Raw genomic sequence first — 16,580 nt, 5'->3', positions numbered from 1 at the left:
GGGTGAATACTTGAAGGGGTGTTCTGAATATCAAATGAGATTACGTATCTGAAATTTTTGGCACGTAGTAAGTGCTCAAAAAAAAAAAAAAAAAGAATTTTATCTTCCCTTTTCTTTTCCCCTAATAGCATCCAAAATAATTTACTTAGCCCAGGAGCAAGGTGTGGCGTCCACAATTATTCTTCTGATTTCTCTCTTTTGAAAAGAGAAAGAATCTTGCAAAATAAAATAAAATAAAATACAAACACAGAAAAGCACATAAAACAAATGTCCTGCTTAGCAAATGGGGCTAACATTCTTATAACCCCTGCCCAGGCCAAAAATGAATAATTTTGCCAGATATCCTCCAAGTTCTATGTGTTCTTCAACTCAATCATAGATCCCTCCTTCCCTCCAAAGTAACCGCTATTTTTCTTCTATAATTATCACTTACTTGTGTTTTCTTAAATAGCTTTATCATCCACGTTTGCATCTGGCAAACACTAGCATAGTCCTACCTATTCTTCTTCTTATTATTATTACTATTATTTTGGTAATTTGATATACCTACAGGTTCTTTTTTTTAAATCTGCTCTCCCCAGTTCCTTTTTCCCCCACATCGTATCTATTGAAGAACCACGTTGACCTGTACTATTTTACAGTCCGGATTTTGCTGGTGGCATTCATGGTGCAATCCACGGCATTTCTCGATTCGCTGTATTGTTTGAAAATTGGCAGCTGGATCTGGAGGTTTCATCAGACCCCACTTAGATCTCTTTGGCAAGTCTATAGGCACAGTTATTCTCCTCCATCAGGGGTGATGATGTCCGACCATCTCTGATTTTGTTACATTGGTTGGCGTGGGTGCTTGTTGCCTAGATCCATTTAATTCATAAAGGGTTAAAAAAAGGATAATCTGTTTCTTCCAACTCATTTGCACTTATTCGCTAGAATAATTTAACAAGGGGATGCTTTATTCAACTCTTTGGTTATCCAGTGCTGTGGTCTGATGGAAATGGCAAGATGCATGCTTGATGTTTCTCTTCATGTTCTAGTTTTCAGTATAATGAGTTGACATCCTGTTGCCCTCAGAAGTTGATAAATTTGTCAATCATTCTTATATCATAAGTTGAAACGTACTTAATTGAGTCCCAAGTGTGTTGCTTTTTAAAAATCTTCATTATCCTGTCTTGGTCAGAGAGTCTCTTCATGATGGCTTCTGGGTCCTTTGGTCATGACCTGAGTAGTCTTTGATCACCTCCTTGTTATGTGGTATAACAAAATATTCCAAACTTATTATTTCCAGTCCCAGACCTAGAATTGGCCGTTTTGCCAAGAAGCCAAGATGTCTTCTGTTGGAAGCCTTCTATTGATGAGGCATTTCTTTTTTCCTCAAGTGGGAACCAAGAACCATAGCTTTCCTAGGAAACTGAGTCCTTGTGAGGTGAAATGACTTGCTTCGGATTTCATGGGTGATTAATGACAGATACAGGAATATAATCTCAGTCTCCTGATCTCTAATCTAGTGTTCCTTCTTTCACACCACATTCCAGGTACTCAAGCTAACAGTGCCCACATGCCATGCACAAATTACAGGGAGACTGTATGCGAGCAGAGTCAGGTCTGGCTCACTCATGGAATTTGGCCTCTGGAGAAGAGGCAGTCAGCTTTGCAGAAATATTCCTCATCAGGTTGATTCATCAGATACATTCATTCATTCACTCAACAAACTTGACTTGTCTCCTTATCTTTGTGTCTGGCTGTGAGCATGATGATGGTGAGCAAAAAACGTGTCCCGTTAATAACTATACTTCAGCTTTGGCTGTGCCAGAGAAAATTGGCAGGAAACTTGATACTAGGGACAACTTTTACTTAGTTTTCTAGGTAAGCTAAAAGAATGTTGTAGAACCAACCGAGGCTCAATAACCTCGTCTGTAAAACAGGGCTATTAAGGGAACCTGACTTGGTTGTTGGAGAAATAAAGTGAAATGGTGCTTATAAAGTGAATTGCTCAGTGCCTAGTCCAATAAAGCACATTTTATGATCATTTTCTTTATTATTGTTGGGATTTCAGTGGAGGGCTTCCCACCATTACCCATTGCAGACCTCCCTTCATGCGGGGCAAGGGAGACAGCAGCTCTGATGGAATTCAGAGTTAGGATCTGTCACTGGCACCAGCTTTCTCCCTTAGTAACTTCCTGGAGAAACAGCCCAATCTCAGAATCACTGCCCTAGGAAATCCTGGCAGATACTGGCGCTCCAGTGACTTCCCTCTGCCATGGGCTTCTCGCTTTTTTTGTGCATGTGCCACGGACAAAAGTCCATAGACTTCCTGGAAGTCCGGTGAACCCAGTGGACCCCTTCTCAAAAGGATGTTTTTAAATGCATAAAATATAATATGCAGGATTCCCAGGAAAATTAATGATATTGAAATATAATTATCAAATGTTTTAAAAACTACATTTGTGATACAGTAATATGTGCTTCTGTAATAATGCTTTAACAAGATCTAGCATCAGATCTAAGACACTGAAGTATATTAAGTGATGAGTATAAATGATATACAAAGACATCTTGTGGTAAATGCAACATGGCCTGAAAATACCTGTGGTTTCTACTGGTAACAAACTCATAGCTACAGCTACTCGTAGGAAATGTTACTTTAGCCAATAGTTGGAGAAAATAAAACGATGTGATTTCTGCCCATTTAAATTCGCAGATCTACTGAATTCTATCCATGGAGCCCAGGCTGATAACTTTTCTATTAGAGTGTAGAGACTTATTTTTTATGAATCTTAAAGAAATTCTCTTACTTGTACTCCTCCCCTCCCAGAAGTATATGGTTTCCTCCACCACCCAAAAGCAGAGCATTCCAATGAAACCTTTCGTAAGCCAAAATGACGTAAAGCAAAGAAGCAATTACCATTAATTTATTTGGAAACATTTTTGAGCATTCCCACATTCCCCCAAATAATCACTTTTTAGGCTATTCTGATACTGTGGGACACATCTTGCTAACAGATGCACAAAATAAATTGAGATAAAGCACAGATGTTCACAGAGTTCGAAGCTATGGCGGCCTGAGGCTGAGCTGCTGAGTGTGGTTCCCAGGGAAGGGGCTTGGCAGGGCTGGTCTCGCTGCTGGGGTGGGGGTTGGGGGGGGGGGGGGTGCCTCCTCTACAACAGCTCACTGCAAAACACTGGATGCTGTTTTCTCTTTTTGCCTTCTTTCATAGAAGTCAGAATACTCCCCGGATTTCTTTCAGTTAGCATAAACAGGTACTAGTGTAGATCTTGTGTAAAAAGCCAGTGACTTAACAGGAACGTTTAAGAAGTAGAGAACACCTGTGTCTAACTGGATGGTACGTGACAAGGGAGCGTAATGTGATTGTCAGGTCTTGGGCACTAGTTACCTGATATCCAGGCAACAATTTATTATGTAGAAATTCTGGTGGTTTGGCAGTTACATCTTGAGCGTCCTATGTTGTCAAAGGCCCTGGGGTAGACTCTGACAAAAGAGATTTTAGGTTCTCCCTCATGTAAGACTTTTCTTCCCAGGCAGGCAAAAGACACATATTCATGGGGACACTACTCAACTGTGGTTCTTAGTTAAAAACCAAAGAGAATCACCTGCACACCTAGAACATGCCGTTTGGGATGTGTTATCTAAGAACTGCCAATATCACTTAATAGATGTTTATAAAATCGCCTAGTGCCCAATAGAAGGCAACCAGTTCATCAAGCTAAGGGGTTTTATAAATTCATTCTTCGTTGGCTTTCACCAATGTGAAGTGTACAGACAACATGGCGGGGCTCCAGTCAGACCGTTCGTTTCACATAGTAGCTTTGCTGCTGCCTCAGTTTATGATCTTGGGAAATCATTTAATCCATATAACCCTTAGCTTCCCTATCTGTATAATGGGGCTTATAATAATAGTAATATCTACCTCCTAGGGTTTTTCTGTAGATTAAAAAAAAAATGATATAAAATGGGGGCACCTGGGTAGCTCAGTTGGTTGAGCTTCCAACTTGGGCTCAGGTCATGGTCTCATGGTTCGTGGGTTCGAGCCCCGCGTTGGGCTCTGTGCTGACAGCTCAGAGCCTGGAGCCTGCTTCAGATTCTGTGTCTCTCTTTCTCCGCCTCCCCCATTCACGCTCTGTCTCTCAAAAAATAAACATTAAAAAAAATTATATATAATATATATATTATATATAATATATATGTAATATATTTTATATTATATATTTTTATTATATATACACATATATATTATGTACATACATTATATATATACATATACATATAAATAAAAGTTAGCACATAGCCAGGCTCATACTAAGTATTGAGTATCTTAGTTCTTGTGTAATTGAGAGTTGGTGAAAAGAAATACCATCTCCTGGTAGTCTCGGAGTAAAGGAAATGCCAGCTTGTGCCTGTACCTGAATCTGCTTTTGTAGCAGCCCAAGGGTTAATACCCAGAGGGTGTGGGTGGCTCCTATTTAGAAAAAACCACATCCCAGAGCTCCCTTTTAACCCTGTTTGCTATTGTTAGGGTTTTCCACCACCTCTTTGAAGTTTCAAGATTGACAGATGTTATTCAGTAATTCCCGCCCCATCAAATTTTTACATGTAGGTTTTCAAAAAGAAATCACAGGAAATTTGAGGGGAAAGTAAAACTTTTGGTTTCTGACACTGAACTGGGGGGCGGGGGGGGGGGGGCGCAGTTGGGGATTTCTAGAATCTTCTTCACACATAAATTTCAGGGGATTTCTGTTTTTGTGTTTCCCTTAGCCTGGAAAAGAATAGAAATTAGCAAGGAAGATCCTTTTCATCTGTGGTCAGGAATTATAAAAAATCATCAGCAATAAATAGTTCATCTGAATGCTTTGCACACTTTGATGAATTGAAGGTTCATTTGAATGTTTTGCACACTTTGATGAATTGAAGACACAGCCAAGTAAATATGCAGTATTTATATATTTATATTTTATAAAAAGTATCTTAGGGGCACCTGGGTGGCTCAGTCAGTTAAGTGCCGACTTCAGCTCAGGTCATGATCTCTCTGTTCATGAGCCCTGCATTGGGCTGTGTGTTGACAGTTCAGAGCCTGGAACCTGCTTCGGACTCTGTGTCTCCCTCTCTCTCTGCTCCTCCCCTGCTCGTGCCCCCTTGCTCTCTATCTCTCTCCTACAATAAACATTTAAAAAAATTGTTTTTGTAATGTTTTACATTTTCTAAAATATTTTAAAATATTTTAATAAAATATTTAATAAAATAAAATATTTTAAAATATTTTCTAAAATATTCTAAAAACTTTATATTTTTAATATATATAATTATATGTTTTATAATTTATATATTAATTTATATTTATATATTTTATAATTGTATTGCTGCCCCATATGTGAAACAGAATATATTCACCTTGGACCAAAGTGAACTCTCCCCAAATTCTGCCAATGTGTTACAGGTTGTTAAAAAACAAAAAAAAAACAAAAAAAAACCACCCACACAAGAGGGGCCTGCAAACTTAGAGCTCTATATAGAGCGAGGTAGGAAGTATTTTAGGCTTTCTGGGCCAGATATCATCTCCGCTGCATGCACTTGTTAGTCTCTTTCTTTTTCTAAGCAACTCTTTCACAAACAAACAAAGCAACAAATGTTTGTAGCCCACAGGGCTGTACGAAAATAAGCCTTGGGCTGTGGTTTGCCAGCCCCTGCTGCAGAGCGGAAAACGTGTGAGGGCTGTTGTCCTGTATAAGTTATCATCCAGCCAGCTTCTATAGCGAACACTTGCTGAGTAGTGTAGGTGCCCCTTCCTCAGCCTGGCACACTGGGTGTGAGGACGACGATCGATACATAGATTTACCCATAAAGAGCTTACTTTCTCTTGGGGGAAACCAGCGATGCAGGGATCAAACCGATCTATGATCATAAGGCATCGTGTAGTTACAGACAAGTGGGTGCTTGAAGCAGACACATTCATGGGATACTTGAGATAATAGAGGCAGAGTTACCAGGAGGGAATGTTGTTTTCTGCTCTATTCCTTCATCTGCCCCCCCTCCTTAACCTTGCTCTCCAGGCTCATACTTTGTTGAAAGGTGGGGACAGTCTGTACTTACTCCACAGGAACTCTCTTCGTTTGCAGTTCCAGCCCTCTCTGCCACTGCCTTGTGCCACTGTCACTTACGGTGTCTCACCTGTCCTTTGTCCAATTCATGCCTTCCAGTGTGAGCAAGAATTTGGGTTTGCAGGAGTCAATTGCCATATTGTTTCCCTTTACCTCTTCTTTTTTTAAAAATGCACTAGGGGCGCCTGCGTGGCTCGCTCGGTTAAGCGTCCAACTTCAGCTCAGGTCATGATCTCACAGTTCATGAGTTCGAGCCCCGCGTCGGACTCTGGGCTGATAGCTCAGAGCCTGGAGCCCGCTTCGGATTCTCTGTCTCCCTCTGTCTGCCCCTCTAATGCTTGCACTCTGTCGCATTGTCTCAAAAATAAATAAATGTTTAAAAAAAATTTTTGTTTTAAATGCACCAAGAGACCTTTCCCCAAAAGAGTGACTTTTTTTTTCCCCTCTTGGTTGCTGAAATTCAGATGTGTGGGGGTTGCTCTTCCAGCGTTTTGTGGCATCTCCTTAAGATCTGAAGTTTTCATCTAGAACATACAGGCAGTTGAAGTTGGTGTTCCCAGTCAGAACTGACCTCAAGACTCAGCGGTACATCGTGTGAAACCTAACCTCTCCAAACTGGCTTGCTACAAGCTTCCTTTCTCACTGAGCTTTGTTGACTGACGATACCAGACATGATTTAGGTGACGGATTCTCTTTGAAAGGTGATGGTTCTCTCCCTCGTACCTGGACTGTATTCTCATCACTGTATTCTCATCAAACGCCTATAGTAGGTGAAAACTGCCATTTGAACAACGATACTACTCTCTGACGTGCTCTCCGGTTCCGTGTCACCTACCCAACCTTTTTTCTGTTTCCTTGTGTGGAGCTATTGGTTTGGGAGAACTACTCTTCCTCAAATCATATATTCTTACTTTTTAACAGAACATTTCTTCTGGTCACCACTCACTTTTTCCCATTGTTCGTTGACCAGCTCAGAGGTAGTCCTTGCCACCGCGGTTCCCTGTTTCTCCAAGCTTTTCTATATTCTGCCAACACATAGACTGCAGCACACATTTAGCCCCGTCCCACCGCGGTTCCCTGTTTCTCCACATTTAGCCCCGTCCCTGCTTGCTGCATTATCTCTATGCATTTGTACACGTGCCCTAATCCTCTCCTGGGTTAGAACCTCTTTGAGGGCAATGCCATGCCCACAGTGGCATCCAACAGTGCTGTGTTCAATGAGTGAATCTAGTCTCTGATCATGAGGACTGCTTCTTCACAGGTACCTTTGAGGGGAAATGAACGACATATAAAACCAGTAGAATTCTGGCAGTCTCGTCCAGTGGAGACAAGCTGACACAAAGGTCTCGCTGAACCATGACCACCTTTCTCCGTCTTCTGCCACTGACTGTTTCCATCTATGCTCTTCTTCCCAGAGCCAGGCCAGGCTAGCACATGACCCAGAGTTTGACATACAAGACATTGTATGTGGTCAGATAGCTGGTGCTAAGGACTCCCCTCCATCAATCCCCAGGCATGCTTCAGTGGTCCAAGCTAGAAAAATGGCTGCCTTTCTTTTTACTCTTCTCAGCTTTGTAGTAATATTTCCACTGTTGTGGGGCGCCTGGGTCCAACTCTCGATTTTGGCTCAGGTCGTGATCTCACAGTCCGTGAGTTTGAGCCCCGCATCGGGCTCTGCAATGACAGCACCAGTCTGCTTGGGGTCTTCTCTCTCCCTCCCTCCCTGCTCTTTCTCTCTCAAAATAAACGTTAATTTTTTTTTTTTTAAAAAGACTATTTCCACTGTTGCTAGTAAGAATTCCTATTCTAGGAAACTGCACATCACATGCACGTTCAAAAGAGGGATGTTGGGTGGGTATAAGGTACCTGCCTTCCAAAAAGACCCTTTGCATCGATTCCTCTCCCCACCACCTATGTTTAAGGGTGGCCTGGGTGTCGGCCAGAACAGGACAAGCTAGAGTTTAGAAAAGAACAAAGACATTCTTTGTTTAGAAAAGAACAAAGGTCATTCTTTCTATATTACTGAAGCCTCCTGTTCAGCCTTGGGCTTAGTTAACCCTCAGTAAATGCTTTGTCCGTGTAGTGAGCACTTGCCGAGGACCTGACGTGTGCTAGGCACTGTTTACAATAGTGCCGGAGAAAGACACGGCCCCTGCCGGCATGGAGTTCTCAGTCTGCTGAGGGTGGGGGAAGTAGAGAAAGGCAGATGTGAAACCAGTAACCAAAGTCATAGCTATTTAATTCAAATTGTGCTAAGTTGTCGCATAGGAAAAATGTAGAGCGTCATGAGAGTATATAAAACAAAACGTTTTCCCACATTTTCCTAGATTTCCTTTAGAGAGTGACATCGAAGCTGAAGTTTGAGGGATGAATGGGAGACATTGAATAGGTGGCCAGAGGCGGGGAAGACTGCGCAGGTGCACCCATCCCTGGAACAAAAAGTCACGATATATTATCCACAAAAATAATGCAGGTGTCAAACCCTCTAGTTGCCTAAGGCGTGGACCCGCTCCCTGACCGTGTATACCCGCTGAACCCAACTTCTTCTCTCCCTTGTTTTGTTTCCACATCAGAATACGCCACCAACAACCCTGACCTGTTGTTAGTCATATTCCAAGTGACAGGCGTCAGCCTCCTGCCCCCCCTGGGGATCGCCATAGCCGTCATCATCATCTTCTACTGTTACCGTGTTCACCGGCAGCAGAAGCTGAGCCCATCCTGGGATACCAGCAAGCCACGAAAGCTCATGGAGTTCAGCGAGCACCTTGCCATCATTCTGGAAGACGACCGCTCTGACATCAGCTCTACCTGCGCCAACAACATCAACCACAACACAGAGCTGCTGCCCATTGAGCTGGACACCCTGGTGGGGAAAGGCCGCTTCGCCGAGGTCTACAAGGCCAAGCTGAAGCAGAACACTTCTGAACAGTTCGAGACCGTGGCGGTCAAGATCTTCCCTTACGAGGAGTACGCCTCCTGGAAGACGGAGAAGGACATTTTCTCAGACATCAACCTGAAGCACGAGAACATACTGCAGTTCCTGACAGCCGAGGAGCGCAAGACGGAGCTGGGGAAGCAGTACTGGCTGATCACGGCCTTCCACGCCAAGGGCAACCTGCAGGAGTACCTGACGCGGCACGTCATCAGCTGGGAGGACCTGCGCACGCTGGGCAGCTCCCTCGCCCGGGGCATTGCCCACCTGCACAGCGACCACACCCTGTGCGGGAGGCCCAAGATGCCCATCGTGCACAGGGACCTCAAGAGCTCCAATATCCTCGTCAAGAACGATCTGACCTGCTGCCTGTGTGACTTTGGGCTTTCCCTGCGTCTGGACCCGACCCTGTCTGTGGATGACCTGGCCAACAGCGGGCAGGTAAGTTAGACCTGGATCCCCTTACTTGTAGGGGGCCCCGCCCTACCTCTCCATCCATCTCCCGTGTCTTTTGTCTCCAACGGCCCTGTGCTCTGCACACCTGTCAAGGGAATGTAGCCGAGGTCGGGAGTTGGCCCTGGGAATGCCCCACTGTCTTCTGCCAGGGTGTTGTTACTAATGGACAGCATTTCTCCTCCTGTTTCTGCAGACCTCTTCCAATTCAAGACAGACATTCTTCTCCTTGAGTCGGTCTTCATTTTTCTCCCGTTTGCAGAGTACATTTCATTGCTTCTAAGGCCATTAGTGCTTTGCCTCTATTTTTTCCCCTCTCTTACTCTTCTACTGAGCACTTCCTACTCGGTACTGTTGGTGGCCACATTGTTTTCTTTTTACCATTCTAGAAGGCAACCTCCTTGAAGCCCAAATGCACATCCATTTGGTCATATCTAGCACAAAGCCTTGAACGGTGAAAGTGACCAATAGATACTTATTGAGTGAGTTGACAGACTGAGTGAATATACAATTCTACAGTTTTTTTGAAGCATCTCATAGATGAAAATAGAAACCTTTTTGGGTAAGGAGGTATTGGAAAGTCACTAGAAATTACCAAGCCATCCTTCACGAATGACGGCACTCCATGTTTTCACACACTGGAAGCTTGATGTGGATTATAGTAGAGTCTGGAAAGCACCGTTGTTTCCTCTAAGAAAGTGGGGGTATGTGCTTCTGAAGCATTCAGTTACTCCTTGGTCTGGCCTCTTGGGTCCATAGCTGCACAGCCATTGTTGAGGTAAACATATGGAATGCAACATGGACAGATTAATATGGCAGGGTAGTGAGTCATGCAATGACCTATTGAAAAGAAGAATTCCCTCTGATACATACGATTAAGAAACATTCCTTGGGATAGTAATATCAATTCACATGACCTGCCCTAGATTCTTGAAAAGGTAAGGACTTCATTGTTACTTAGTTAAGCTATAGATACTGCAAAATCAGACATTTAAGTGATTGCTTCCCTAGAAATATCTTTCTCCTTTTTTCCTGTGTATACCACTGTTTTTGCATTATCAGCCATTGTCCAAAGAAAACTGCATAGCATGCTCATCACAATTCTACAATGATCTAGATTTGGCCTTCTACTATAGAAATACTTTCACACAGCTTAGTTTAGTAGAGATTTTATGAAGGTACGCTACATTCTTGGCACACTAGAATGTACCACGGAGTAAACAAAGAATATTGAGGCCGTCCTTAAGTGACAGACACTAATGGCAATTATTCTTACTTTCACCATAAATCTTGGTGTTTCAGGAATGAGAAAATAGTTATTTGCAAAAGCAAAAATAAAGTTCTAACATATCACAGATGTTGTCTCCCCAGTTATCTGTGAGGATGTTATTGTATAATACAATGACATATATCATGAAGTGAGAGAAAGCAGCCCTGGGGTTTGACATTTCCTTATTTTGGCGTGCTTTGTTTATATTTTTAAAAGTGTGTTCAGGGAGAGAAAAACTATTTTTAAAAACAATTTCAGAGGCTGTCCCTTTCTGTACCAGTCTCATTATTTAAAAGAGCGGTGTGCTTTTCAAAGATCATCTGCATGTGTAGAGAACAAACATCAGTTATATTTTTAGAATAAAAATGCAGCTGGATTACACGATGGGCCTCAATGTCTATTTTTGCTTTAGGTGGGAACTGCAAGATACATGGCTCCAGAAGTCCTAGAGTCCAGGATGAATTTGGAGAATGTTGAGTCCTTTAAGCAGACGGATGTCTACTCCATGGCTCTGGTCCTCTGGGAAATGACATCTCGCTGTAATGCGGTGGGAGGTATGTATGGACCACTCTCATACTGTGGGGGTAGACGTGTCTTCAAAATGATGTCACATTGTTCGCTTCAAGCGTGATTCCAGGGGTACGACAGAGTTAACCCCACAGTGGGAGCTAGCTGAGATCGGTTAGTACACAGCCGTTCCAGAATGACTGAGAATTGTGCTAAAAAGCCTAGATTTTTCAGCTGAAAACCATGTTTGGAGCAGAAGGCTTTCTATCCCCTTCTTTACAGTATAATTACTTTTCTCTCGACACATCTCTCCACGGATATTTAAATATCTGGCAAGAGATGAACACTAGTAATACTTATAAGAATTCCTCCTGTTTGTCAAATAGATCATGTTGTTAGGAAAAATATCGGATTTTTGTTTGTTTTTATATTTGAAGGTTTTTAAACCCATCACCTATTTGCCTGGGTCCCTGTGTGGGGACGGCACTTCCTGTCTGGCCGGCCCTGTTATTTTCTGCTGCTTGCCTGCCTGCCTGCCTTCCCCCCATGGCACATCCAAAACTAACTTGGTTTTTCCTTGCACAGTGAAATTTGTTTAACCAAGTTTCAGCCACTGAGCATAATTTTCTGCTTGAAAGCTTTGACAGTTCCAAAACGAATCCTTCGACCAGTATGAGTTGTATAAGAGACGGTGCTGTTGTCACCGTCAGAATAAATTTACCTAGATTTCGGTATCTTTTCTATCCTTTCAAACCCGTTATTCTATAAACATGAGCTGGAGATTGTGTCTCTGTCTTTCCCTCTGTCAGCGCAGCCAGCTTATTAAGGCCCTATGTGAACTCTCTGCTTTCATTGTTATCAATGACTGAAGCCCTTTCCTGTTGATATTTGCTGAGTGTGGAAGAATTTGGACTAATGGGGAAGAACTGAGTTCACCAACTTTTACGAGGTCTAAAAATGGATACAGTATAAACAAGTTTTCCCAAGGAAGGAACAGGATCTCATTTGCTCAGCTAGTCTCAGAAAACCTTTCATAACCTTTAGGATAAGAACGGATGGGTTTTGGGGAACCGGAAAGAGGCCATCCCAGTTCTCATTTTGTTTGATCTTAAGCCCACAGTCCTGCGTCTCTCATCTCCGCTCAGGCTGCAGAAACTCAAGTTATTTATCTCTCCTCACTTGGATCCAGCTGAAAGCCCTTCACTTGATTTAGTGTGTGAACTCACGTATTAAGCCCTTTTCTTTACCTTCTTTTGGAAAGCATTGTGGATTTTTTGGGGTTTTTTTGGTTTAGAGGTTTTTTGTTTTTTTCGAAGGGGGTGGAATGTATCTTGAAAACATTAAAGACAGATTCTTCGCTTCATCTTAATCTCAGAGACTTTTCCTTTTTTTTAAAATATTTTTTAAGTTTTCTTATTTTGAGAGAGAGAAAGAGAGAACATGAGAGCACGAGCAGGGGAGGGGCACAGAGAGAGGGAGAGAGAATTTCAAGCGGGATCTGTGATGTCAGCACAGAGCCCGATGCGGGGCTCGAACTCACAAACCATGAGATCATGAGGACCTGAGCCAAAGTCGGATGCTCAACTGACTGAGCCACCCAGGTGCTTCTCAGAGACTTTTCTTCTGTGTTTCAGGAGTCCCATGGGAAGAGCATAGAGTCGGCAGATAGAAGGACAGGTCTTGCCCTCAGGAAGCTTGACTGATGAGACAGACTTTTTTCTTCTTTTCTTTAAAAAAAATTTACAAATTCATCAATTTCTTGCCTTAGAGATAAGATCAATTATAATTCCCCCCAGTTGATGTTAGGCTTTAATTTTGAAGGTCTAAGAAAGAGGGTGGGATGTAGAAAAATCTTTCCTTAAGCTTAAACCTTCTTTTCTCTCACTTGAAATGCAATGTGTGTAATCACTATCTTTTATTGACCGTCTGATTTCAAAAAAGGAAATGTGGAACCTGAAGCTTAACTTGGTATGGCGAATTAGAGATTGAGATTGTATTTTGCCACATAGGTCAACTAATATTCCATTCCATCCAGTTTTATTCGGAGTAGCAGGCATCTAACTGCATGCGGGAGGATGCTAACCATTAGAGGACAGTCTTGTAGGGAATGTGAAACCCCAGCTGTCCTGCCGTTAAGGGACGCCATTCTGTTCTTACGGTTGAGCCCAGACTCTTCACGTGAATGCTAAGCCTGGCCCTCGCTCGCCTTTCTAGCCTCATCGCCCCATAGCACTGTCATTCCACACGGCACGTCTTCTATGAATGCCTTTTAGGTCTCAACCCTAGGCTTTGTCCTGTGCTATTGACTGGGACCAAAATAGACTTCTAAACACGCAAGTGCAGGTCAGTTGTGACCAATGCTGCACGAAGGTAAGGCAAGGACATGGGGCCCCAAAAGCCCACGTCAGCTGAGGGGAGTGAGACAGTAGGGTCGGGCAGGGAGGGCTCTGGAAGGATGCGTAAGACTTAGGACCGTCCTCTTGAGTTGCTTCTTTTTCAGCCTCTCTCTGCGAGGCGGCTCGAGGGGAACAGAGAAAAAGCACTACCACCCCACTGGACCAGTCAAGTCTTTCTTATCAGATGACAGAATGCCAACAGTTGATCATAGCACTCTTCCGAAGCCAACTGGTACAGCCTCCTTCACACGGAGGAGCTCGAGAGGTGGGCTGCAGTCATTGAAGAGGGTGGTCCAAGTGGAAAGGCGTCCTGGTGGAAGCAGCTCTGATCATGAAGAAAGCCACGAAGAAGTAGTAGCCACCATTCCCTGGGCACTTGCTTCATGGGTCAGCTCGTCCAGCCTACCGAGCACTCTCGGGCACTGGTATTAAATGCTGCATTTTACAGATGGGAAAACTGAGGCTTCGGGAAGTGGGAAAGCCGTGTGGCCACGACACTGCTGGCCTGACCAGTGGAGGACATCGTAAAGAAAGGACATCACGGATTGGGCAGCCAGTGCTACCTTGTGCATCCTGGCCTCTAATTCAGTGTCTTTCTGGAAGTAGCCAGCAGGACTGTCACACTTGAGGAACGTTCGGTGATGGCCTCACTCGTGAAAGTCTCCAGGGATGGACTTTCCCGTCTCCTCTGGGTGCATCTCTATTAACAGATTCCTAAAGCTCTTAATTTCTGAGCATGTTACAGACTCAGTGCCTTAAAGTCTGAGATAACTTCTTTATCCTTATTTTTCTGAAGATCTGTTTATTCGTTCATTCCTTCTCTTAACAAATATTTATTGAGTACCAGTTGTAGGGCAGGCATTATTCAAATGCTAAGGACACAGCAGTGGGGGGCAAAAAAACAAAAAAACAGAAAAAATGCTGTCTCTGTCCTCCAGAGACAAGGAGTCTGTGAAGAACTCATATTGTCGAAAGAGGGGTAATGAACAAACACATATGTGATTACAGCACCGGGGTGGGAGTAGGCAGATATGAATTTAGAAAGCAAAATAAAGAGTCAGGGACAGATCATGACAGAGCGCATCATCTCGGACACTCGGATCACCTGAAAGAACACGGAAGTCAGGAAAACAGGTCTTTCAGAGTTGTTTGAAGGAGCCGATCACAGGAGGTGATTGGTCTGTGACTGTCTTAGAAAGGAGGAAAGTCGTGAAATCGTCCTTCAGCAAGGACAGACCCGGAGACGGGCCCTGCTTTACAAAGAAATCTCTGTCCGGCTTTTGGTTTATTTGGTGTTCATGCAAGCATTTGCGGTGCGTGGGAGGCGGAGGATGGCGGGGACCCTTTCGGGAGCCCCCCTCTGGCGAGCACAGCAGACACAATATGCACATCACCCCCAGCCAAAACGGACCCACCGGAAAACCGACTTCCAAATAAATCCCTGGCCACTGAGGTCTTTGAATAGCAACTGACACACGGCAGCCCGAGGAGCGGGCGTTTAACAAGGGGAGAGACGTAGCTCTTAAGCATCCTGTCTGCCTGCCACAGGCCTGGAAGACAGAAAGTCACATGAGTCGAAAAGAAAGGCAAAAGAGAAAAACAACAACAACGATGAAGAGGGGTGGGGGAGGAGGGCTGAAGAGAGGATAAGAGGTGCTCGAAGTTTTCCTGGGTTTCAGGGGAGCATCATTTAGAAGCAGATACAAAACTCAGGGGTGCTGCCTCGAGGACCACTGTCAGCCTGCTCTGTGAAGTTGGAACTGCATCAGAACAACAGCTGTGTTCCAGATGCCGACTTCAGAGGAAGAGCATCGTGTCCCAGAGACTTGCCCTCTGCGTGTGCAAAATCCGGGGGGGCGGGGGTGGGGGGAGAGGCAAGGGTGGTTTCTCTTAAGAGCCTCCTGAGAGACATGAAAGGAAGCTGCCAGGGTCTGGGAGGGATGGCTTCCATCAGTGGAAAGACTCAGGGGAAAGCCTGGGAGAGGGGAGCCGGAAAGGAGAGCAAGCCGTACGTGATAAAGAAGTTCCGCAGACAAGATGTTGTTTGAGGCAGCCGGGCAGATCCCGAGGTGTCGTGTCGGGCCCTGGTGCGCCTGGCGTGGGAAGCAGCCTGAGGGTGGGACAGAGACTGGGTCCGAGTGAATAGTTCTGTCGTGCGGACGTCTGGCTGGGGTTGGTTGCCTCAGAGCCTGGAACAAGAATTGAGCCTGAGTGGTTTATTTGGGAAGAGATCCCAGGAAATGCCAGTAAGCGAAGGCAGAAGCGAGTCAGGAAAGGGGAGGAAGCCGGGAAATGGCAGGTCATCAAGCAGGCCATCGCTGTGGGCAGCTGGAACAGAGTCCTGCTGGGGACGCCGGGAGCAGACACACACACGCCCCGGGAGCACACCATCCGACCCACGGGCAAGCCGGCCGTTTTCCTCCCAAACCCCATCCATCGTGGGTTCAAGGTCGCTCCCGGGGCGAGTCGGAAGGGCGAACACAACCTGCCCAGCGCGTTCCACCTGTGTTGGGCCAGCGGGCATGGACAGCCGCGTGGCCGGCGGCCTTCTGGGAGTATATGGAGTAACGGTGCGGAGAGCCCGCTCCCCCCTTGACTGGCGTGATGACAGTTCCTCACAGAAGGGAGGCCTGAGCCGTGGCATCGTTTATTCAGATGCACAGACGGCACCTCCAGAAAATCACGCATTAACCCCGCGGCCAACACTGCCCTGATCTGGTGCTCGTGGCACAGGTTGTGATGGGGTCCTCTTCCCCCACCTCTACCGCCACCAGCCCACCTGTTTCACCAAAACCCAGAATGGACCAGCGTTTGGGTTTCATGCTGGTCAATAAAAGCAGGGAGAAGGCTGCTCGTTGCCATCAGTGAGGGGTTTTCTCGTTGGCTGTTTTGTTTTTTTGTGTAACCCGTT

At 44.7% G+C, this 16,580-nt stretch overlaps 1 protein-coding gene across 1 annotated transcript in view; it reads left to right on the top strand.

Moving 5' to 3' along the window:
• The window catches only part of TGFBR2 (transforming growth factor beta receptor 2), a 90,570-nt gene that overhangs the window by 62,038 nt on the left and 11,952 nt on the right, over positions 1-16,580 (top strand). Inside the window, exons 4-5 of the mRNA XM_047874669.1 lie at positions 8,685-9,484; positions 11,179-11,320. Coding sequence (XP_047730625.1) covers positions 8,685-9,484; positions 11,179-11,320 — 942 coding nt within the window. The remainder of the gene's footprint in view (positions 1-8,684; positions 9,485-11,178; positions 11,321-16,580) is intronic.

This window comes from Prionailurus viverrinus, chromosome C2 (assembly GCF_022837055.1).
Source record: "Prionailurus viverrinus isolate Anna chromosome C2, UM_Priviv_1.0, whole genome shotgun sequence".
Lineage (NCBI taxonomy): Eukaryota > Metazoa > Chordata > Mammalia > Carnivora > Felidae > Prionailurus > Prionailurus viverrinus.
Note: the sequence above shows the minus strand (reverse complement) of the source record. Positions and strands in the feature narration are given on the sequence as shown.